This window comes from Pinus tabuliformis, chromosome 7 (assembly GCF_031772625.1).
Source record: "Pinus tabuliformis cultivar Carrire ecotype Pingquan chromosome 7, CPIR1, whole genome shotgun sequence".
Lineage (NCBI taxonomy): Eukaryota > Viridiplantae > Streptophyta > Pinopsida > Pinales > Pinaceae > Pinus > Pinus tabuliformis.
This window is the reverse complement of record NC_142293.1, coordinates 2,017,719,502-2,017,745,562: the sequence shown is the minus strand read 5'-3', so window position 1 is coordinate 2,017,745,562 and position 26,061 is coordinate 2,017,719,502. Positions and strand designations below refer to the sequence as shown.

At 36.6% G+C, this 26,061-nt stretch overlaps 1 protein-coding gene across 1 annotated transcript; it reads left to right on the top strand.

The window, feature by feature from the left end:
• Positions 1 to 11,485: 11,485 nt before the first annotated feature.
• On the top strand, positions 11,486 to 14,450 carry LOC149256586 (bZIP transcription factor 1-A-like). The gene is made up of 8 exons (XM_089455412.1): positions 11,486 to 11,839; positions 11,940 to 12,106; positions 12,295 to 12,352; positions 12,485 to 12,533; positions 12,832 to 13,133; positions 13,891 to 13,968; positions 14,143 to 14,268; positions 14,364 to 14,450. The coding sequence occupies exons 1-8, from the start codon at positions 11,486 to 11,488 to the stop codon at positions 14,448 to 14,450; spliced, it is 1,221 nt and encodes a 406-aa protein (XP_089311538.1).
• The last annotated feature ends 11,611 nt before the right edge of the window (positions 14,451 to 26,061 follow it).

Here is a 26,061-nt window from a genome sequence, read left to right as displayed (position 1 = left end):
TTGTTCCTATGGGCTCAATGGTCCTTCCTATTTGTACAAAAAATTTATACAGACCTTTACAGAAACTATTAACAATTGACCATAGTTTCCCGTCATTAATATATCTATATGACTCATGTTCCTTTATCTCCTCTTTTAATTAGCACAGTTGTACTTGACTTTTATTTAGATAAATTTGTTACTTTCCTCAGCATTCCTCCTATTTAACAAGAATTTATAATGAACAACACCGTGGACATATATATATATATATATATATATATATATATATATATATATATATATATATATATATATATATATATATAAATTCTCCATTTCTTTACTTTTCTTTTCTCATACCACTACATTTAGTAGCACAAAAGAACATCAACAAAGTCGCCAAGGTTCCCAATAGTACTCTACTAACCTACCTCGCTTATAAGTTCCTCTTAACCTCTTAATCTTCATTTTGGTGTTTATGTCCTTTTGTTCAACAACCATCAACTAGGGTACTTGGAAAATCTTTCTCCCTTCAATCAATCATCTTCATGTGGTTGCCTTATCATGGTAATTTGTAAGAAAAATTCGTTATAGTCATCTATTAGCATTTAAATTATTGTATCAACTTATCTCAAGTCTTTGAGATGTTATAGTATCTTCAATTGGTTGCATTTTTGTTGTCATTTTTCTTTTAGTCACTTCAAGCCTTTTCAATTACAAGATGGTTATAAAATAGCACTGAGTGAATTATTTTAGGATACTGAATCCTAGCACATTTCCCACGCAAGGGAAATTTTTTTTCTAAGCTACCTAGATTCCTTTACCTTTTTCATATTCTCATTTCTGATTGTGCTTACAAATTTTAACCTTATGTGGGTACCTTCTCTAGATCACAACAATGTTATTCAAATGTACGTTCGCTTTTATTTAATATTATGGAATAATCTAGATACAATTATCATGCTTTTAAGTTTATTGATTTAATCCAAGATTAATTTTTTTTGTCACGACTTATCTTTCTTTGCAACTTTTCAATTACCGCTCTTTTATAAATCTCCATACTAATGGTTGTAACCATTATGTCAATTATTTTACTATGGTGACCATTCTCTTGTGACTCTCTTTTAAAAGGCTTTCCCGGGTATAGGTTCATTATCACCTTAACAATTTGGGCTTTATGTCCATTACTGACATATAATTCTTATCTTTTACTTTTATTATTGGTAATAGCTGTTATATCAAACAAGAATATAATTCTTATATTTTACTTTCATTACTGGTGATTTCTCTCCACTTTTTTTGGGTTTTAGTGGAAGACAGGTCTAAGAGGAGGAAGCCCTAAATGCAGGTCTAGAAGGAGACCCTATTTGTAGTAAAACAAGGATGCCCTAGTCGCAGGTCTTGTGAAGGTCTACCGACAGTTCAAAGAGAGATCTACCATGCCTAAGAGTTGTCCCTAAACACTGTCTTATCATACCCTAGATGCCCTAATCTATACATTGTTTTAGACAACCGTTAGATGTTGGAAAAGAGATGCCCTAACCAGTAAAGAGGGACATAACAAAGTGGTGTTTTAGGATTGTTTCGAGGGTATGTTTGAGGGCCTAATTGTTGTGAGGGGAGGCCAGTATAGCTCCCTAGAGGGTCGAGGCAAGGAGAGGCTAGTTCAGCTTGTGTGGAGGTGTCTTGGGTGCAAAATTCTTGAAGGAAGGGCAGCATGGTGTTGTAGGTACGGGTCGTAAGTCTCTTTGGAGGGCAGCGTGGAGCTATTTAGTGGTTATCTATGCCCAAGACGACAACCAAGGGTGACAAAATCTCTTCAAGACTAGGGCACAACAAAAGGGATATTGTTTGTGTAGTTATTTAAGGGTTGTTGCAGCATGCACATGCCCTAACTAGGGACATCAGTACAACAGACTTGGAACAGTAGTTGTGTCATGTGTTGGGTAAAAGATTAGACCTATTTTGGATCAGTTTGTTGAGAAACAATGGGTACATGATGTACAGTGTGAATACATGTTGTACAATGCAGCATACTGCACATAGGAGCAACAATGCATAACATGTTGTACAATGCAGCATAGTGCACATAGGAGGAACGTTGCATAAGAGTGGTGTAGATCAATTTTGCTACACATTGGCACAACAATGGGACAACATGCTAAGGATGGACATATGGAAATAGCAATAATGTATTGCAACACTAGGATGATGAGGTATTGTAGCATGCATTTGGGTGCATCATAGTGCAATGAAGAGCTCAACATATTGAAGCGGTACAGTGATGGGTATAATCATGATGAGTGAAGCATGATGAGATGCAACATAGTGATGATGGGTGTAGCATGGTGCAACATGGTGCAGAACAGTGAGGTGCAACATGATGATGAGGAGCAACACAATTATAGGTCCAACATGGTGAGGAAGTCACCTTGGGGAATCGGTTGAAGCAGCATGTCTTCAACTGAGTTCAACTACCTCATGTATCATCTTCTTAGAGATGATCTATTTAGATAAGTCAAGGTGTTGACTTCTATTGTATATGTACTATCACTCTCTGTCTCTCTCTGTCTGTCTGTCTCTCTCTCTAGCTCTAATAAACTATTGAAGAACATATAAGAAGAATTTATTAAAGGTTTCCCCACATTACGGTTTGTAGGGGGCTATTGCCACATCTTATGTGCTCCTGTTCTGGATTGTCTTTTGCGATTTATGTTTATGTTCTATCTGCAATTTACTATTATGCTGATGTGATTGTTAATCTGGAAAATTTATTGAGTTAAGTGTGAAAATTGAAATAAATTTCTCTAAGCACAGAACATACCTAAAATTTACACGATATCATAGTTGAGGTGACAAAGCCTAAGCAAGAGTGAACGAAGCAATCACTGAAGACAATTGGAAAGGAAAAAAAGGCTCAATGGGTTCCTCATCCCTCTTCAGATTCACCGAGGGTGAAAGAGAAGTAGAGAACATTATCAAAAGGGTGCAACAGAAGTTTTTGATGGCCTACCAAATGACCACTTTAATGGGAAGTCCAATGTAAAGGTGGAAGGAAAGGTAGATACCTTGTTCATAATAAGTTCGACCGTTATGTGAAGGAGTGTCCAAATGGTAGGGACACATCACTTGATGACGATAACAATCATTCCAGGGACATCTTCAATGATCAGAGGAATGATAGGTAATGCAGGTCATCAAGGAAATGGCCGACTCTTCAAAGAAAGCAAGGAAGTGAAGGTATGTAGAATCAAATGTTGTTTCTAACATGATAAAACAGTGTTATCTTGTATTATGTCTCCTTGAGACTCTTTGGGAATCTATCTTATTGATAGTGGTGCATCAAGGCACTTCATTGGATAGAAGGATCCTCTCTCTAATTTGGTGGAGATGGAAACAATCATGGGATTATACTTGGAGTCAATGCCACCTATCCTGGAAATGGAGTAGGGAATGTTACCCCTCAATTGAATGAGGTTAACTCGATTCATTTACACGAATCTATTTTATATACGTGATCACAAGAAGAACCTGGTGTCGATTTCGGCAATGGAAATGAAAGGTTTTAGGGTGGCATTCATCGATGAAAGGTACATGTTTGAAAATATACTTTTCAAATATGCTTTTTTTTACTCACGGGTTCACGGTTGGCAATTTGTATAAAGTTGTAGGATGGTCCATTGGGGACCATGTCCATTGAAACATATCATCTATAGCACCAGAGGTCTACTTGTTGTGGGGCCCTACCCGATGTGAGTCAGATGGTGACATGGATGCTTGAATTCATGAAGAGCATGAAGGTACATGTCCAAGATGTACCGATGGAAAATATTACAAGGGGATCATTCCCCTCATGTAGCAGTTCCATAGGTTTGGAAAAACCCGGGGGGTTTGAGATTCATGATTGTGAATCTCATGTATGTAAGTGGAAGAAATCCCTCTATGGCTTGAAGCAAAACACCCTGGGCTTAATATGAGAGGATTGATAGTTTTCTGAAGAAGCTCGAACTCACTAGGAGTGAAGCCGATCCAAACCATTACTTGAAGATTGTGGATGATAGACCTCTCATACTGGCACCTTCTGAGGACGACCTCTTTCTGATAGGTGTAGACCCTCTCATTTACAAAAGTAAGAGGGAGTTGGATTCCAGATTTGGAATAGTGAACTACAAGCCCATGACTACCGCCATGAATATTAACAATCAGAAGTCATGTGGTAGGGATGCCAGACCTGATTTTTGGAAATTCCTTTGAGTTTCATAAACTCATTCTAGCATTGATCTTCTTGGTGAACTCTCGTTCGGATATATGTTTTGTAGCTTGCATGTTGAGCTCATATATGGTTGAGCCTCACTAGATTGGTGGAAAGAATCTTCTGAGATATCTTCAGGGAATAATCTCTCAAGGATTGAGATACACTACTAGAAATATAGAGTGGCATGATTATTCGAATGATGAATGGGTAGGCAGTGTGGAGGATCAAAACAGAACTTTTGAGTGTGCGTTCTTTTTGGGTTATGCTTCGACGAGAAGGAAGCAGAAGTCGGTTGCTATAAGCACTACTAAGACTGAATACATAGCTATGACTATGACCTCATGTGAAGTTTCCTGGTTGCAGCTTCAATGCGTTGTTTGACACATGATGGATACCACCATGATCTTCTATGACAACCAAAGGGGGATTCGATTGTTGAGGAATCCTCTGTGTTATGATCTCTCCAAATATATAGACATCAGGTACCACTTTATTTTGGATATGGTACATTGATGAGTAAGAAGGCTCCATGGCATTAGGACTGATGTGTAGGTCATAGACATTTTGTCAAAGCCCTGAGCAAAGGTCAAATTTGTGACTTTCCTAAATGACTTGGAATCATTGAGAGACCCTCTTATGAGGGTCCTGTATGATGCATGCATTGAAATTTGGGAGCTCGAGGGGGGCATGGGGTACTTCTTGGAGAAACAAGCAATCATAGGGTGTCTGACCCTCCCCTAATGGTGTGTTGTGTACAGGGTGAATGGTTCAGCCTTCCCCTATGATACCTTATGGTGACTTATGGAAATGATGAGTGGTTTTCGTGTTGAGGCATCCTACCCATTGAGTTTGACACCTCAAAGGGGCTCATACCCAGTGATTCATGATGTTCATTATTGTATGGAAATTCCACTAGGTGGAGCTAGTCCTCCCACTTATCTGGTTGTTGCATCACAAATAGGCGTAGCATGTCCTCGAGCACTTGACTTACCAGTTCAATTCATTCATCTGGTTGAGGATGGTAAGTTGCACTAAATTGGATATGGATACCCAATTTTGAAAAGAGGGTTTTGTAGAATGTCGATGTAAATTTCACATCCCTATCTAAAATTACCACCCTAGGTATTCCATGCAGACAAAAAATTTCCTTCATAAATATGTCCACAATTTCATAGTTTTGTAAGTGGATTTCACATATATGAAGTGCGAAGTTTTTCTCAATTTGTCTACTACAACCATAATTGCTTTGTGTTGCTTCCTGGTGCAGGGTAAACCAATGATGAAGTCTAATGATATGGTCTCCCATTTCCATTCCAGAATGTGCAGTGGTTGCAAAAAACCAGCGGGATGCTGATATTTTTCCTTCACCAACTAACACTCCAAACATTTAGACAAGTACTCAGTAACATCCTTCCTTAACCTAGGCCAAAAATACCATTTCTTGATTGCTCATAATAGTTTCTGGTGACTTGGGTGGCTCGCACATGGTTTCCAGTGAAACTCATCCATTATTAATTGTTTAACCTAGTTTTGGCTAGGAACAGAAATTATGTTTTTGAAGGTAAGGATGTTATCAAGATTTATTTAGAAATCTTCTTTTTTCCCTTTCAACAGAGCTTCCTTTGTTTATTTCCAAAGAAAAGTGTGATCTGGAACTTTGATAGATGCCTCCTTTATAATTTCTAGAATGTTTGAGTGTGCTTGGCTGATCTGGACCTCATAAATACGATGTACCTTCCTACTTAATGCATCAACCACTTGATTTTCCTTCCCCGTAGGATCCTTCATTTCAAAATCTAACCCACTTAAAAATTTCGTCTATCTAGCCTGTCTAGCATTTAAGCTAGACTGGTTGAAGAAATTGGTAAGGATGCTATGATCCGTTAACAACAATAATTTCTTCCCCAGCAGGTAGTGTCGCCACATTTTAAGCACGTGCACTACCATAGTTAATTCGAGGTAATACGCAGAATATCGTTGTTCATACTCTTTCAGTTTGCATGATGCATAAGCAATCACTTTTCATTCTTGTGCCAGCACTCCGCCAACACCTTCTTTACTCGCATCTGTGAAAACCATGAAAGAATTTTCTGGATCTGCTACCTTTAACATGGGTGCAATGGTAAGTAGGTGTTTTAATTTTTCAAAGCTTTGCTCACATTCGGCTATCTATTGGAAGCCACATCCCTTATTCTGTAAAGAGGTCATTCGTTTTTTGAAAATTCCTCAATGAACCAATGGTAGTACCCAGCCAAATCAAGGAAGGATCTGATATCTTCGACATTCTTTGGAGAGGTCCATTCCATAATGGTTTTGATCTTCTATGGGTCCAATGCTATCCCCTCTGCTGATATGACGTGACCCAAGTATTGGATTTGATCTTTGAAAAAGTCACACTTGCTAAATTTAGCATATAACTAATTCTCCTGCAAAGTTTGCAGCACTATTCTCAGATGTTCTTTTTTCTCCTCTTGATTCGTAGGGTATATCAAAATATCATCAACAAAAATTAGTCAAACTTATCAAGATAGCAATGAAAAATACCATGCATCAAGCTCATAAAGGTAGCTATGGCATTTATTTGGCCAAATAGCAACACCATGAACTCTTAATGACCATAACGAGTTTGGAATGCATTCCTCTGAGTGTCTTCCTCCTTTATCTTATTTGGTGATAACCGGATCTTAAATCGATTTTTGAAAATACTTTGGTTCCCTGCACTTGATTGAATAAATCATCAATACATGGCAAGAGATATTTATTTTTGATGGTCAGCTTATTTAACTAATAATAATCAATACATAATATCAAAGTTCCATCTTTCTTTCGTACAAATAGTATGGGGGATCCCCAAGGGGACATACTGGGGTGGATGCACTTTTATCCAGAAGCTCCTGAAGCTACGTTTTGAGTTTTGTCAACTCATATATGCTCATGTGATAAGGTACCCTGGATACAGGGGCTCCACCCAAAATTAAATTAATGGTGAAGTCAATATCCCGCTTGGGTGGTAATCCAGGAAGGGATACATGAAATACATGAGTAAATTCCTGAATGACAAGAATGTTTTCGAAGGAGGTCATTTTGTTTTTGGTGTTAGTAAATCCCACTTAAGCAACATATATTTGATAGCCCTTCCTAATATATCTCCCTAACTAACTAACAGTAATAGGACACAGTTTGGTATTGGTCTTGATTCCTTGAAGTTCCTTCCTTTGTCCCGATTCTGTAATAAAATTGATAGTTTTTTGCTTGGAATCAACCAAGGAGCTACATTTTTACAGCCAATCCATCCTGACTAAAATGTCGTATGAACCCAAAGGGAGAATGTTAAGGTTCACATGAATGGGCTATCCTAAAATTGTTATGGGACAACTTTATGTTTTTGGAGCTACATTTCTTTTTGTCCAAGTGGCTAGTTGAACTAGACATGATTTTGGAAATTTACTGCTCTACAGTTAGCACCTTTTTACCACTTTAGGACTAACATAGCTTAAGCTATCACTGGGATCAAACAAAACCAAGACATGTTTCTTAGCAATCATACCTTCACATTCGATCATGGTGGGTTGGTACTCTACTTGATGATCATCCAGGGAAACATTAATATTGGGAGTGCTCCTCACGACTTCTCCAACCATGGATGCTTTTTGCATATTTTGTAGATGTTCTGACCTTCCCTTATGCAAACAATTTTTGTAGTAGTGGGGTTCTCTGCATCCCCAACACTGTAGCGACGGTTTTGAATGTTGGTCATTCATATACTTATTAATTCCTTCTCACTGTTTATTTTCAAAATAAGCATCCTCGGGTTGATTTTTTTATGGGAATTTAGTGACAGGTTTTTTTTGTATATTTATGCTATTAGAATTTTGGGTGCCTGCTTGGAATTGGGCTTCTTTCCTTCATGCTCGACCCTCCTTTAGGTCCTTCATTTTTTTGTTTCATTTGTTGATAGAAGATACAGACTTTCCATCATCCATACTTTTGGGGTAGTCAAACTCTAGTTTCTCCTTCATAAAATTGTGTAAGCTGCTAATGAAACACTGAATCTTGGCCTTTTTCTCTTGCATATAAGGCACATAGCACAATAAGGAAGTGAATCGGGATACATATTCATCCATAGTTGAGGTTCCTAATCTTAACTCATGGAATTCCTTTTCTTTTTCATCATAATAACATTTGGTTGGATACTTGTCTTTGAAATGCTTTTGGAATTGATTCTATGTAATCCGTTCCTCGTCAATTTCCTTACTGTTTTAATTTCTTCCCACCAAAGGGTAGCCTTACCTCTTAACTGATAAAATGCCAATCGAGCTTTCATTTTATCGATGTACTCATAAATCTAAAAATATTTGCTCATATCAATTAACCAAGATTCCACTGCCTCCTCAGATTCCCCTTCAAAAAGTGACGACTTAATCATTTTAAACTCCCCTTGTAGTTCAGATTTCTATATTTTTTTCTTGCGCTGGTAAGAAACATTTTCCAAGCGTCCTTCTTCATCTTTCCCTTTTTTTCGGCTGACTCAACATTTTCCTCTCCACGCTGAGCTGTTGGGGCCTTCTCTCTATCTTTCACACTGGGGTCTGGATGTTGTTGGTTCTGTCAATAGGATAGACTTCTAAGAATCTTCTCCTATTCCAAACGTAGCCATTCATTATCTGTTCTTAAATTTTTCATCTCCGCACGCAGTTGCTGAACAATAGTAAAATTGCATTAGCTTGACGAGATTCTTCACCCAACTGTATCCGTATATCATGTTTAACATTCACATAAGTTGTTTCTAGCAGATTGGGTGATCTTGGGCTCCTCTACATTATACCTCTTGTGTTGAGGCGATCTCTATGTTCACATACATATTTACTTAGTTAAAGTAAATAGATCACATTCATTGCATATATATATATAATTTCCCCAAAGAATCAATGTAATGAATCTGAGCTCTCATACCATTTGTAACATCAAACATTAACTATTGCACATATATAAAATAAAATAAAAACTTTTATATTTCTTACTAGGAATTAAACCAATTCTTAATGTCATGCCATGGAGGCGGATGATGGTTTCTATGGCATATATGTTCATTTAATTCTATATTAAATGCCCACATTTGGCTTATCTGTCTCTGCCATACCATAAAGGGTCACATGGCCTCCCTCAAGGCATCAGGCTCGTCACCTAGCTTTGAATTAAATGCCATTTGCACACTCTGCCATGCGGCTTGCTCCTGGCAGCTCCATTGCATGCATCCATCCATCGTTTCAATTTGGCCATGACATTTGGTATGGTTTTCATTCGTTGATTGGGTTTGGGTGATCTAAAGATGAGAAGGGTGTAGGGCTTTTTCAACTACCTAACTCACCGTCTCCAGCTGAAGACAAGGTCATTTGTTACCTAGAGGTGAGAGTATCGGCTGCTATGCGACGACTTCAACTGCCGATTTCTCAGTTGGTTTTGCAACTTCTTCTCCCTGATTCATGGCTCTATTTGTTCATCCTCTACCGAGAGGTAACCAAAACCCTCACCTTAAATTATTTCAGTTCTCCATTACGAGATATGTTCAATGTCTGCTTTTGGAGTCTTTTCGACACACAGGGTTAAAAAATGGCCCTTACTGGCCAGGTTTAGCACCCAGTTCCTTAGGCCCCACAAGGGGTGATGGTTTCCAACACTATTTTAATGAGCATAAGTCTCTATCTGTCAGCATTTATATTTACATTTTACCTTACTCATGCATTTTCTAACCCCGTGAAGGGCTCTCTACAAGGCAGATGGATGGGCCCCAAATGATGCTCTCCTAGCTTAGGTAAGGTTTAACATTTTCCCCACGATTATTCTTTATGGTTAAATGTAGAACAAATCTTCTCCACAGGTTCTCATAATGAGTATAATTGGTCTTGCAGGTAAGTTGTCTTTTCTATTGGGGTGTTTTCACGACTAAGTCCACGTCTCAAGAGATCATGCGAACTTATATTCTCTATAGTTTGTCACAAGTTGGAAAAATATCATCAGGGATTCCTTATGTTTGACTGTTTCGGTTATAATTGTTTGAAGGAGTTTACTGTAGTGGAAGGATTTAGCCTAAGTTTACAACGTTCTTATTTTAATTGAACGACTATTTTAAGATGCCACTTTCAAAAAATCTTGGAGTTGAAACGTAATTAGGTTTCTAAGCTTCCTGGCTCATAAGTCAGTTGTTAATTTTTCTAGTTTGAATGTAATTTAAGTTTTCCCTAAATACTCATATCTCGAGGGACTAGGACTCGAGGGCCTCTCGACCTTTCTTTTAGTTTGAATACGATGTGACTTGGGTTCTGACGATTTTTAAGGTTATACGGTTTACTTCTGTTTAATATATGTGTTTTTCGTTACATAATTATGTATGTAGAGTTTGGCTCTTTTACCACCTTTCTAGAATAATTATTTAATGTACTTGTGATGCGACTATGATACAGTCTTTCTCGAATACCATCATTCGATTTCCACTTTGTTGTATTTGTTTAAATAATTTTTAAGGGACTGTTTCCTTCTTAAAAGTCATTTTCTTCTTTCTTTATTTGCACGACTTTCTTATTACAATTAACTAAAGTAAAGTAATTACGCCGTAAGGCATTCCCTCTGAGAAAGACATCCCTAAAATGTGATTACGTGTTCCCTCTAAGAAAGACATCCCTAAAATGTGACGTGTGCGATTCTGAGCCATTGATTTTGTGTGTTAGATTATTGGGGTGTTTTCTGTCGTCCGTTTAATCTGTTTTTTTCATAGAAAAATAGTTTTTTTCCATGGTAATGGGCCAATGAAAGGCCAGGTCTGGCCTGCTGGCGATGAGATTCTTCTGTTGGCGCGATGAGACTCTTCGCAGAGACTGCCGGCTGGTGGATGAGACTCTTCGCAGAGACTCTTCATGTCTTTCTTCCAGTTCTGCAACAATAGCCAATAAAAGCATCCGGGATATCATCGATCAAAAACTTCCCAATATTTTAGCAAATCAATGTAATGCTACAGAGAACTCCTCGCAGCAGTAGAAGATCTGGTACTCAAATCTTGGATTGTCTCCCGTGCATGTTATCCTGAAAACATAATTGCAATTTATCAAAGCCGGGTGAAACAGAGGACACGGATTTTTCAGAATACAGGCCAATTTTGGAGAATGTGGACCTTCTGTGGGGGCTCCTTTGACCGTGTTTGTAACAAACCGAAATTCCATCAAGAAAGGAAAGGAACTTGTGAAAGAGGGCAACATGGATGGTATAGAATGTGATACCCTAATCTGGTTTCTGAGAAACTATAGAAAATCAACAGGATGTGTGGGTATACGGAGTTTGGATCCTGCAAAATTACAAAATAAAGCGGGTTTGAAGTTCTTGTGGAAAAGAGATCATGTCCCTGTATTAGATGTGGAAGAGCATTACATATACGTGAGCAAACTGTCATTGAAGCTAACAGCGGTTTCATTGGTCAATATAATCATTAGGCTGTCACCTGATTGTGGGAGAAATGCTTTAAAAGCATACTCTGAGGCATGTGAACTGATGGATTTGGTGGAGGACTCAGATCCTGCAACCGATAGCTTGCTGAGTAAAGCGACAGATAGTGTATTCAAAACATTACAGGACATTTGGTCATTCTATTATTGAATTTCTGCTATCATGGAAACTTCAATGAGGTTCTGATATATATTTTCAATGGATATAGGTTTCAGTCCCTTCAGGCGCTGAAACAAAAGCAAAGTCCTTGATGGGTAAATGTCAAAGCTCAATAAAGAAGATAAAAGGAAATTTAGAAAAACTTCAGATACTTAGTACAAAAGGAGGAAATGGGAAAGCATTCTCCAGTTCTACAAATGGTGCATTCCCACAGAGGTAGGCATTTGAAGCTGTTTTTTTTTCAGTTAATTTTGACAGTATAACAATTCCATTTGGAATCCCTGGAATGAATCTTAGCTTAACTTATATTAAAGTGGAAATGGATTCTGGACTTTGAGTTGGAGTCCTATTAATATCCTTTATTATGGTTGCCTGTTATTTATCCAAGTAATTGCTCGTTGCAGTGGAGGCAGCGGTAGTGAAGGTTCAAGTGAAGGTAGCGAGGGAGTCAATTCACAAAATGTAAGTTCCTTCCATTTTATTTAGGTTCAAATTTTTGAAAATTAATTTTATTTGTTGTCTCGGTACTCTACCAAATATGTCTTTGTTGTTTTATATTAATTATCACTGCGTTCTACTCTGTATACTTTTTAGGGATGCGAAACCGGTAGGGCAAGAAGCTTGGAACCACTAACCATTAATGGTATGTTTTAACTATCATGTATTACGGAAAGCATTTAAAATTTCTTATTGCTATTCACGAATCCTGTTATCAGGGGATCTCCTGATTTCCAGACTAATTTAGTAATACTTTTTATTTTCCATTACAGTTAGATCACTAATAACTTCTAGAATATTTCATCTTGAAGGGATGTGTGCTACTTCTTCCTTTTAGAAAGGTTGCGTTGTTCATGTTTGATATCTAGTCCTGAATCCTAATATTATCAATCTAGCTAATGGAGTAATTTAGTAACATTTGTTGATTTTCACGACAATGACAGGAACAAGTGCTACTGATGCCAATACTCTAGCATATAATGCCCAGGCTGGAGAAGCTAATACAACTGTAAACAGAAGCACAATGGCTTTGGTTCCACCAGCACCTGTTCCAGGAATGTCAACAGTTAGTCTACCTACTACAAATCTAAATATTGGAATGGGCATCTATAATGTGCCTGCCCAAGGATCTGTAACTCCTGTAAAAGGAAGACGGGGAACAACTAACAGTGTAACAACAATTGTTCCTACAGCATCTCAACTCATTCCAGGTCATGATGGAGTGCCTTCTGAATTATGGGTCCAGGTATGCATACCAAGCTTTACCTTCTATGTATCATTCTATCTTGTATTGCATCAGGTTAATGGTGTTGTTGGCCATTCTGTGGTTGGCTGGTTAGTGAATATAAGCTGGATTTACTTGCGTCATCTTCCTATAGACTTGCTCAGACTTTTGGTGCTTGCTTTGTTTTCTTTATCAACTGTTTTGTGGGATGACAACCCTTCTTTCATCTTTTCTGGTTATGCACAATCCATGAAATATGATTTGATCACACTATCATTATATTCTCATATCCATCTTTTTCTTACAAGTCCTTTGAACATAAGTGCATTTCTTAAGAAGATTTAGATAGAAGTGGTCCACAGTCAATTATAACTCGAATAAGCTAAATCTCATTTGTAGGGCTCTTTAAGTAATAGATGGTTTAATGCATAATAACAGTTTTATCTGATATGAGGGCAACATAGTTTGATGATATAGACTAGAAGAGATTCAGAAGCAGGGAATATTTCCTCGCTGTATCTATGTAATAGGTGGGCACTCTGGTGTTTACCCCAACACATCAATTTTTCATTTCCTATTTCTTGGGAAAGTTTTCCTTTCATATTTCTGAAACTTCCGTGTGTATCCCCATTACATACAACTTAGGGTTTTGTATTTTTTCTTTGCATTCACCTACAGTGTGACCTTTTTATTGTGAATTATTTCCAATATATTGATGAGCTTTAAATATGTTGAACTAAATAAGCTTGTACATGTCCTAAACGAGCCTGTGAAACAGGATGAACGGGAATTAAAACGACAGAAGCGTAAACAATCTAATCGAGAGTCAGCTAAACGCTCTCGAATGAAAAAACAGGTATAGACTTGTTCTTAGTATTTTTATCAGAGGCTTGCAGAGATAGAGAGGTAAAATCGTGAAACATGAACAGACAAAGTCTGTTGTCATTGTTTTATGAAAGCAGTAAATATTGTTCAATTGATACCCTATCTGCTGTGTTGTGCTGTGCTAACACCGACTTCCATGAAACAGATGGAATGCGAAGAGTCGTCTGCAAAAGTTGAGACACTGACTTCTGAGAAAATGGCACTCAGAAATGAAATAAATCTTATAGAGGAGGAATATGAAAAGCTTGCTTCTGAGAATGAATCACTAAAGGTAACATATCTTTCGTGGTAGCGTAGACAAGTCAGTGTGGTTTATTGTCCTTAGGATATGAAACTTTTTTGACATTGTTGGATTATGTGAAACAGGTAATGTTGAGGAATTTTCAAAGAAAGGATAGAGTAGGAGATTCAAAAAGAAATGGTCCTAGAGAGACACAGTCACAGTTTATGTAGCAAGGAGGCAATGGCTATCCTCAAGTTCTATCTAAAATAAGCAGTTTCAGTTCTAGCCAAAGAGATGAGCAAAGGGAGAGTGATATGAGCGATTCAACTGGTAAATGTCATGCCGTATTGGAAGCAAATGTTCGATCTGATAGAGTGGCTGCAGGTTAAAGAGAGATCCTAGTTTGTAGGTTATGTTAGATGACAGTTTGTGTATACCAAACCGTTTTGTTTGTTTTGAGCTATCCTCATATCTCTGTAACTGCTTCACATGAACTTTCTTCTAGAGTAGGATCTAATACCCAGGAAAAAGATAATAATGAATGGATGCTTAGAAAGTACTTCATCCAGATATATGATGATGAGCGTTCTTCTGGTAAAGGAATTGGCCCACCTTGGATTTGAATTGGGTCCAGGCATGGGAAACATCAGGTTAATTGTAACTTGCTGACCCTAGCTTTTAACTTTAGGGTCATATAATTTATGCATTGCCCCCCAAAGTTGCTGTAATATGGAATTGGGTTTGAAGGATTGTTGTATGTAAACAAGCTCCCCGTTAAAGAGTACCATGTTCCATCTGTATTCCATATTCAATGACTAGTATTTTGGATGATGCTTCTGTTATTAGTTGATAAATTTTTCATTGCCTAGTATTTTTAAATTGTGTTGTAAGAAGAGTTTTTGAACCAGTTATTTTACTAAGATTCGCTGTGCATGGATTAAGCTGTTGGAATAACGAGGGCACTCACTCAGTACTGAATGTGATTTTGTTTTGAATCAATGGCTTGCTTGTATATCGTATTTAACATCGTGTTTCATGCAATATTTGTTTAAAGAACGCTGATGCAAATGTCAATCTAGGTAGATATGTTTGAGATCATCATGTATCACCAAATATCACCAAGAATCTGCCTAACTGACATGTCTAGTATCTCGTTGAATGTACTACAAATATGTCTTGTTCTCTTTTTAAGAACATTGTAGAAACAAGAACTTCATGACAAGAGTGGGGGTGTGTGCATGAGTACTGAACAATTAGCCATAGCATTAGATCAACATTAACAAATTCATCACTATAGCAGTAAATTCAGCACTAATTATGAGTAGCTTGACAACATAATTCAGAGAGTCTTTAGAGAATTCAACAACCATAACAGCAGTTAAAATACTCTTAAATTATTGCGCTGAGCATTTTACAGCTTAGTATAACTGACATGTCTAGTATCTCGTTGAATGTACTAAAAAAATGTCTTGTTCTCTTTTTAAGAACATTGTAGCAACAAGAACTTCATGACAAGAGTGGGGGTGTGTGCATGAGTACTGAACAATTAGCCATAGCGTTAGATCAACATTAACAAATTCATCACTATAGCAGTAAATTCAGCACTAATTATGAGTAGCTTGACAACATAATTCAGAGAGTCTTTAGAGAATTCAACAACCATAACAGCAGTTAAAATACTCTTAAATTATACTCTTAAATTATTGCGCTGAGCATTTTACAGCTTAGTATGATGTGTAAAGCTGTTTGTCCGTGGCCAAAATAATATTTAATATTGGCTCATAAAAAAAAATTAAATAATTATATAAATAAAAATTTTGTGTCAGCTCATAAAAAACTTTAAATAATGATGTAAATAAACCATTATAAATCTATTAACGCAACACAGTTCCATCATTATTATTCACATTAGCTAATGGTATAAATAAACAATTATAAATCTATTAACCCAACACAGTTCCATTATTATTCACATTACCTAAATTTCTGTTAGCTGCTCGCTTTGTGTTCTCTGTGCTATGCACTTACAAGTAAATTCGCTACACTCGATAGGAAAAAAACAAATATACGAACATGAAAAAACAACTGTAAAAGATCATTGAGTATGTAAATTAACAAAAGTGATTTTTATACATGCTGCTCCATGTAGAGTCAAGAGACTTCATAATTCTAAGACGATTGATTAAGGAATTGGCACTTAATCAGAAGCTCGATCATTTGAATTCTGAAATATAGTCACACTCAGACTTATGTATGTAAATTGTTCACAGTAACAAAAGGTAACGGAAAAATGTCATTCAACACTACACTGGGTATGTAAATTGTTCAAAAATGTCATTCAACACTACACTGGGTCCAAGGGAGAGGACCCTGCTGGGTCTAAGGGAGAGGACTCGGCTAGAATTAGTGAAAATAAAATATGGATGAAACAAAATTATATATGGATGCAAAAATGGAATATCTACCTCAATGCATGTCTCCCAAATAGCAAGGAACGAGTGAAAAAATATGGATGAAACAAAACTACACATGGATGCAAAAATGGAATATCTACCTCAACGCATGTCTCACAAATAGCAAGGAGCTCAACGCATGTCTCACAAATAGCAAGGAGCTAAAGGAGTTTGTAAAAAAAGAAAACATGGATGAAACAAAACTACACATGGATGCAAAAATGGAATATCTACTTCAATGCATGTCTCACAAATAGCAAGGAGCTAAAGTAGTTTGTTATGGAGAAGTTTCTTTAAAAGGTATGGGGAAAAGAAGAGTAAAAAGAAGCACTACATTGAGGAATTCAACCCTACTTGTAATCTACAACAAAAATAGTTCAATGGAGCTAGCATTTCGTGGAGGGCAAGGGTTCTTATTGCTCCATTAAGGACCAACTCACATCAATTTCGCTGTGACACAGGGCGGTGGAAAAGGCCTAAAGAAGCTTGGGAAGAATGAGTATGTATATTTTGCACGTCTGGAGCAGTGGAATCGGAAAAACATTTCATTTTGGAATGTGATGCATTCAAAGACATCATAGAAAATTATGAGAACATGTTCGCATAAGTTTCTTGGCATTATTTGTTTAGAGAAAATTGTTAGAAAGTTAGACCAACTCATCATCAATTTAAATTGGGAAAAAAATTGAATTACAAAAAAATAAAAAATTAATAATCTCATAGACTATTTTTAATCACACATAAACCCTAAAATATCATTTCACTTCATTAAATTTAACACAACAAAAATTTGACACAATAAAAATGAAAGATAAAACAATAATCTAATTCTCCATTATACAAGAAAGATAAAACAATAATCTAATTCTCCATTATACAAGAAAGATAAAACAATAATCTAATTCTCCATTATACAAGCGAAACTGTTATCGCTGTGGAAATATTCGCAGAATTCCTGTCAGAATTTCCAGGAAAATGAAGAGCGTTCTGTGTTATCTCCAATTATCGAATTCCCTCAGAAGTTTACACGTTCCTACTTATCGAATAGACCTTATGATTAAGAAACAAGTCACAAACTGACCTTATGATTAAGAAACAAGTCACAAACTGAGAGTAATAACATTAGGGGTGATCGTATGTTTATGTTTAATAATTAAAAACAATAACTGGAAAAACTTTTTGGAAATACGAAAACAACAATCCAAGGCTAATATAATAAATAAAAATAATTTTTGTTAATGTTTTTTCACTTTTACTTATATATAATTTTTTAATTTTTACGCCGTAAGGCGTTCCCTCTAAGAAAGACATCCCTAAAATGTGACGTGTGCGATCCTGAGCCATTGATTTTGTGTGTTAGATGATTGGGGTGTTTTCTGCCGTCCGTTTAATCTGTTTTTTCATAGAAATATAGTTTTTTTCCATGGTAATGGGCCAATGAAAGGCCAGGCCTCGCTTGCTGCCGATGAGACTCTTCGCAGAGACTGCCGGCTCGCGATGAGACTCTTCGCAGAGACTCTTCATGTCTTTCTTCCAGCTCTACAACAATAGCCAATAAAAGCATCTGGGATATCATCGCTCAAAAACTTCCCATTATTTTAGCAAATCAAGGTAACGCTACAGAGAACTCCTCGCAGCAGTAGAAGATCTGGTACTCAAATCTTGGATTGTCTCCCGTGCATGTTATCCTGAAAACATAATTGCACCGTCGGCCGCAGTAGCAGTCACAATTTGTATTTTAAGTTCAATCGTCGGATGGCTTGTTCAGGGCCCAATTATAGACGTGTTTCCTGGTGTCAAATCTTGGTTAAAATTCATCACAACAAACATGGAAGTCGTATTCATCCTGATAGGGTGGGCAATCATCGACTGGAGATGTCTTACCTCTGTAGCGTACTATGGAAGATGGCAAAGCTGGAATCCAAATGAAAGATGGTATACCTATTTCCAGGTAGAGGACTTTTGGACCAGGTACATCATTGAGTTGTAGGAAGCAGCATCCAAGAAGCAGAAAAGTATTGTTGATGAAAAGGTAAATAAAATGATTGGCTCGAAAGGAATAGAAATACGTTTCTTATGGGCCTTTTTATGGGGTTTTTTGCGATGTGTGTATTGGCTGCAATCTTTTATGGTTTATACTAGTAAACTCTGTTGGTTTATGGCAGAGTTCGTGTTGGATAATAGGTGTATGCAGAAAATATCCTCAAAGTTTTTATCAAAGCCGGGTGAAACAGAGGACGGGGATTTTTCAGAATACAGGCCAATTTTGGAGAACGTGGACCTTCTGTGGGGGGCTCCTTGGACCGTGTTTGTAACAAACCGAAATTCCATCAAGAAAGCAAAGGAACTTGTGAAAGAGGGCAACATGGATGGTATAGAATGCGATACCCTAATCTGGTTTCTGAGAAACTATAGAAAATCAACAGGATGTGTGGGTATACGGAGTTTGGATCCTGCAAAATTACAAAATAAAGCGGGTTTGAAGTTCTAGTGGAAAAGAGATCATGGCCCTGTATTAGATGTGGAAGAGCATTACATTTACGTGAGCAAACTGTCATTGAAGCTAACAGCGGTTTCATTGGTCAATATAATCGTTCGGTTGTCACCTGATTATGGGAGAAATGCTTTAAAAGCATACTCTGAGGCATGTGAACTGATGGATTTGGTGGAGGACTCAGATCCTGCAACCGATAGCTTGCTGAGTAAAGCGGTAGATAGTGTATTCAAAACATTACAGGAACAAACTGCAGAGAATGCTCTGGATACTACAAGTGTTGTATACATGGAAGATGCAGCGGCTACAATCGATAATCTTGCAGAAGAAAGTAAAAGGAAAGTTACGGTGATTGAACATGGAGGAGACTCTCTGGATTGGAAGAAGGTAGGGGCAGGGAATGCCTTATACAGATTATGCAAGAACATTGATTGCAGTTCAACAGGGAATTTTATGGAAGTGGTCGATGAATTACAGAGTGCTTTAGCAAACATTGTTGGTGGTTGCATAGAGAGTGTGGGGAATGCGTTAGTGGATAACTGCACTAAATTGGCACAAGATTTCCAAGAAGGTAAAGTTGCTAAAAGCAGTTTACATAGCCGGGAAAAATACGGCACTGTTGGAACGACTCAGATCGTGTCCGAACCTGCACATTAGCCCAACAACAACACTGTCGTCAATGGTAAGAGTTGCAGTGATTGTGCACTGAATGTTTAATCAATACACTGTCCATCTTCCCCACATGCTCTCAAATAGCCTAACTCTACCTATGCGGTAAGGGTTCGTCTTCCTCATTATCTGTACTAAAAATCCTCTGCATACATGCTAAGGAATAATTTGTTACTATTTTTTTGAACACATATCTAGCTTGTCCTTTGGCAGCAATTCTACATGCACCATTGAAAGAAGCTTCTGGATGTAGGGAATTGGTGATGTAACATATATTCATTATGTGAGTAATAAGGAGCGGGACATAGTGTTTGCCCAAAGAAGTTGAGGAAGATGAAGCCCTAGAAGAAATGCTTATCAAGGCATTCATGGGTTGGAGAAGCAGGTCAAAGGTGGAAGCTTTAGCTACTTAGGGTGTTTAAAGTCCCATGAATGATTTATTGGATTGGGGATGTTGTAACATTTTCTGGGCAAAATAATACAGTTAAACTTTTTGAGGTTTTCCAGAAATACACCAGCTTTATTGGGTGTTCTTATTCTCATAACAATTGGTATATGGCCCAAAGATTTTTTCACTGTATTCTTTGCATCATAGTCGAGCTGTAGTCAAGATATTATAGGGTTGCAATACTCAATGGTGATCAATGGCATACCTTAGTGTGAGTACTATGACATGGGCATTATCACCTTTTGCTGCATCTATCACACAATGTTTTTAATTGCACCAACAAAAGTCATTGAATTGTAGTCATAAAAATGCCAAGGCTCTGTAATGAATGTGAGGCATATATGTTCATAGCAATGAGATGGAATAGTGAATGGATGGGTAAGAAATGCTCTATTTTCACTTCGTTTTATGATTTTGATATTGTCGTTGGCAATAAGATTAAAATTCCTCATTGGTCATATCAAAGATCTCTTAGGAATGGTTTATTTGGGTTTCAAGTCTACTAGGTGTATATTATGCATTGGTGAAGCTCACTCCCAGGGAACCACCCCCACGCAATTCCACTTTTGGTTTTTGTCATTCCACTTTTCAAATCTCAGCCAGCAGACCGAGAGAGCCAACAAGCAAATATCCATGTGTTGAAAAATCCAAGCATGTCACCAAGAATCAAACATTAAGTGTGTGCCAAGAAAGAAGAGGTGCGCCCACGAAGAGAACTCATGGATATCAAATGCACAACGCATCCAATAAAGAGATGAACACATTTCCATATATACATTTTAAGAAATATTTTTGTGTTGGAACTTGGCAGGTTCACGCTTCTTCGTGAGACCAATATAAATGTATTGTTTCAACATCATTGGTGGCATATTTATGCAACATATTTGATCGTTTAAGTTTAACATATTTTCCTTTTCTTTTCCTACAAAGAAATTGCTCTTTATATGTGTTGTAGTTATTGGGATATTATTTAGGAACTAGCAGGCATGGAAATTTATATTTTTAAATCCCTAATTCTCCTCATCATTTGCAAATTGTTCATCTTCATCTATGCAAGAAGACGACTTAGCTTCAGAATGTTTGTAAGAGAGAAAAAGCAAATTTTAGCAAATAAGGAGCTAATAATAAATGCCCTGTGGTGTCATAACATTGTTTTCTTGGTTTCCTTTGAGCAATATCATTAGAGAGCCGTATATTCTTCAAATTGGTGAGGGACCTTCAGCCCAATGCATCAGTGGCGTCATGGGATTAGATGTTCCTCTTCCAATAGTGACAGATTTATTCAACATATTTGATCGTTGAAGTTTAACAGATTTTCCTTACCATCACATTCATCTCCTCCAAATTCCTTTTCTTGATATTTTTCTGACTTTCAAAAATTGTCCAAAAAAACATTAATTAATGTTATATGCTATTGCCTTACGTCGTTTCCATTGCAACATCTGGTGCAATTAAATTAATTAAATTGTAAAATGATGTATGATGATGATTGAATAATGTTACAAATTTAAGTTAACACTCAAATTTCCAAGGCCAAAACCCTCAAGAAGTGCCAAGTTGTGTTCATGACTGCACAGGATGAAAGACTCAGAATAACATCTGAAATTCTTAATAGTATGAAAATAATCAAACTACAAGCATGGGAAGAAAAATTTAAAGAGCTGATAGAAAATCTCCGAGCTGTGGAGTTCAAATGGTTGTCTTCAGCACAATTTAATATAGCATATGGTACCATACTCTACTGGATGTCACCCATCATTACTGCATCTATAGTTTTTGCCGGGTGTCCTATCATAGGGGATCCACCGTTAACTGCCATAACCATATTTACAGTGCTTGCAACATTCCGTGTGATACAAGATTCAGTGAGAATGCTACCTGAAGTTTTGGCTATATTAATTCAGGTTAAAGTCTCCTTACATCATTTTGGACAAGTTCTTACAATATGATGAGCTGAGAATAGATTTTGTTGTGAGGAAAGCACTTTCCGGATCCTAGTATACCATCGAAATTCATCAAGCCATACTCAGCTGGGATCCAGAATCTTCATTGAAAAAGCCAACATTTGAAGGGAATAAATCTGCTCATTAAAACTTGAGAAAAGGTAGCAATTTTTGGCTGAGTGGGATCAGGGAAATCTACTATGCTATATACAGTTCTTGGAGAAATCCCAAAAATTTCAGATGTAAGTTGAGCATTAACTACTCTTCTTGAGCAAAACTAACCATTTCATAGTTCAACAAGATTGTAGATGCTGCTTTTTTGCTTTCTATATACATAAATTCTTCCATAAACTTTTTGATTGGACTACGTGCAGGTTGAAGTATATGGCAATGTTGCCTACGTGGCACAAACAACTTGGATTCAGAGTGGTACTGTCAGAGATAACATACTCTATGGGAAACCAATAGACAAAATTCAATACAAGAAGGCAATAAAAGCTTGTGCATTAGACAAGGATATAGAGAGTTTTGCTCATGGAGATATCACTTAAATTGAGGAGAGAGATTGAATATGAGTGGAGACAAAAGCAAAGGATTTAGTTGGCTAGAGCAGTATATAACGATGTTGACTTTTATCTATTGGATGATCCCTTCAATGCAGTCGATGCTCATACAACGTCAACTCTATCAAATAAGGAGGAGACATTACATAAGAGAGACTCAAAGACTTGCTAATATTGCTTGTCATAGTATGAAAAATCTGGTTTACCTCTGTATCAGATCTGTAAAGATCTTAGAATGAGATCCAGACATATTAATGTGAAAATTTCTGTGCATATTAAATATAAAAGATTTGAGTTTTGGGTTATCAAAGCTATAGATTGTGAACTACATGGATCGCTTGATAGGATGGCTGGTTTGATTTGTATATCAGGATTGCTAGCTTCTTTGTGGTGGTAGTGTGAGATCAATTCGGAATTGCTACTCGTTTCATAATTCAAGAGGGAAATGAATTTCCCAATGATGGTGGTGATGAAGGAACCTAGCAAAAGCATAGAGAATAGCATAGTTGATTGGATAAAAAAATCAATTGTGTAAATACAAATAACACACCCTACAAAATGATGTCTTCTTGAATATTGATCAATATGAATGATTTTCCTTTCACAGTTCTTGTGTTTTGATTCTTTATGAATAGGAATTGGTTCATTCAACTAAAATTGGTATTGTTGATTTTGATGGTACTTCTGTTCTCCAGCTTGATGATTGGGTGTTGTGCCGAATTTACAAGAAAAATGGTCATTCTCAGGGAGTACAAGGGGTAGAATGAGATGAATCACCAAGTGCAGATGAAGTGATGGCTTCTTTTCCTGATATTCATCAGCAAAACAAACTGCAACTGCCCAACATTGCCTCTTTCAGTGGGTTGTTATAGAGTGATGATCCTTTCATAGATGGTTTTTTAAACGATGAAGCCATGGATGGCAATGGAAGCAGCAGCAAACTACCTCAAGTCCAGTTCTCCAACCTCTCTCACAACAATTTCAGCAATAACAATGGCAACAATAGCGATTGTCGTTATGAAGTTGTCCCAAAACAAGAAGAATTAGCAGTGGATAATGACAACAAATTCAATTCTCTCAAGAGGACCCTCTCCTTAGCATATGGGCACGATGAAACCAAACTTGCAAAGAGATTCAACAACATGCAGAACAACTATAGCTACAACGTCAACATTAATGTTTTAGCCTTGCTTAATTCAATGCAGCCCAATCAAACTTTCCAGCAACAAAACTTCCTAAGCGCATTGCATCATAAGGAATATATCCTGGCAGGGATTTAGTTCATCACAATGTGACATGGTTTAAGGTCTTCATATTTCTAGGCAAATACATTAGAATGTTGTTTGAAAAGATTAACATGCCTCTCCTTAAAATTTTGTATATCGATATGGATACCCAGTTGTTGTTCGCGTGAATTCATTTGTTTAACTTCACCTTCAACTAGGCAATCTTTAAGGTATCTAAACAAGTTCAATGGATATGTATGACTACTTGTATTCCATTTCATAGGCACTTTAACCCATGAATAGGGTTTTTGGCATGGCTTCCTCAATTCAAATTCATTATCATCAACCCTTGCTTTCAAAAATGCCGATTCACATTTCAATATTCTTCCACACACTATGCCTTACGGTGTTTCCTATGCAACATTAGGTGCAAATGCTAGTTATTCCTACCCCTTTATAGATAGAGGAGTTTCGCTTTAGGGTTTTATTGTTCCCTCTGTCATTGTTTATAAATTATAATTACTTCCTCAAAACAAATTATTTCACCATCTTCTAACTACGGAAGGTGATTATATCATAAGGAGATAAAAATGATTCATGCATTGTTTCGTGATTTGTCAGTTTTTACGCATTTACAGTATATCCTCTATTTATCAAGAAATTGGTTCGAGAATGAACTCATTGTTTGTTAGTTGTTAAGCACTATTGCATATGCATTGTTTGTTAAAAGAAAATGTTGCAGGCAAGAGTTTTTTAATCGTTGATTGCTCTGCATTACTGCGTATTAATGTATAAATATTCTACTATTTTGTTGCTATAATCAAATAATTTTCTATAAAGTAATATTATCCTTTTCCAAATAAAATCTATGATACTTATATAATTTGAAAATCTATGATACTTATATAATTTGAACTTTTCAGTATATAAGTCGAGATTCGTCTGGAAAGTCTCTCCTCTCAGCCACAATATAAGTCCATACATGTTTGGAAAGTATTTCATCCCAGAAACCAGCCTGATCATCCCAGAAACCAGCCTGATGATTACGTGCACGCTCTCCCCAAACACTCTCTCTCTTTCACACCTAGATTATATTCAGCTATAATAGGTGTCTTGGGCCTTGGGACTTCATTGTCGAGCTTGAAGTCATGCACTCTTTTTTAGTGTAAATAAGTGACTTCCTACTGGTTTTCACAGCTCTATAATAGCCCCTTTTTTCCTTCTTTTCCCCTCTATATTTCTTTTCCCAAGGCAAGAGTGTAAGTATTTCTTAAACATGTCTAAATTCCTAATTAATCATAATTCCTAATTACTTATACATGTTCAAAATGAGTAATTAGGAATTTGGACATGTCTACTTCCATTCAAAACATGTTGATGTAATTCTTAAAAACAAAGTATTTTCAAGTTATGGAATCTTATTCAAAATTATCCGAGAGAACTTTTATATTAAATCACATAATAAGAGCAAGAGTTAGTAGAGGACAAAAATGAGATACAAAGGAAAACTAAAAATATATTTACAATTTATAATAATTATTTTAATTATGGTTTATTTATAAATAATTGTACTTTATTAAATAAGAATATATTTTATTTTTAAATATTTATTACTATTTTCTCTTCCGTTTAAAAAGAGAATGTTAATAGTAAAATCTAAATTATTGTTTTATAAAATTTATCAATTTTTTTTTATTATTAGAATTATTTTAATACAAAGTTTATATTTACAACTCAATGAATTTTAATTAAATATTTATAAAAATTTAGAAGGTAAAAAATTAATTAGTAAATAACATTATTATCATAATTATAATATGTCTTTCCTCTATCCAGAGCCTAGCTATGACTAGGTTTCTGTTGTACAAGCACAAACTCAATAACATAGGAGAGGCTTCTATTGTACAAGCACAAAGGCTTCTGTTGTACAAGCACAAACTCAATATCATAGGAGATCATAGACTTCTGAAGCTAGCTTTAAATTCTAGCCAAAACCACCTAAAGCTCAAGTGGGGGTGGTATAAAGACACTAGGGCTTAGTTAAA

Excerpts from the sequence above, each read along its gene's own strand:
- LOC149256586 (XM_089455412.1), top strand. The coding sequence starts at position 11,486 with ATGGATGGTATAGAATGTGATACCCTAATCTGGTTTCTGAGAAACTAT. Across the intron at positions 12,353-12,484 it reads AGGGAGTCAATTCACAAAAT|GGATGCGAAACCGGTAGGGC; the intron begins GTAAGTTCCTTC and ends TATACTTTTTAG. Across the intron at positions 13,969-14,142 it reads GCTCTCGAATGAAAAAACAG|ATGGAATGCGAAGAGTCGTC; the intron begins GTATAGACTTGT and ends TCCATGAAACAG.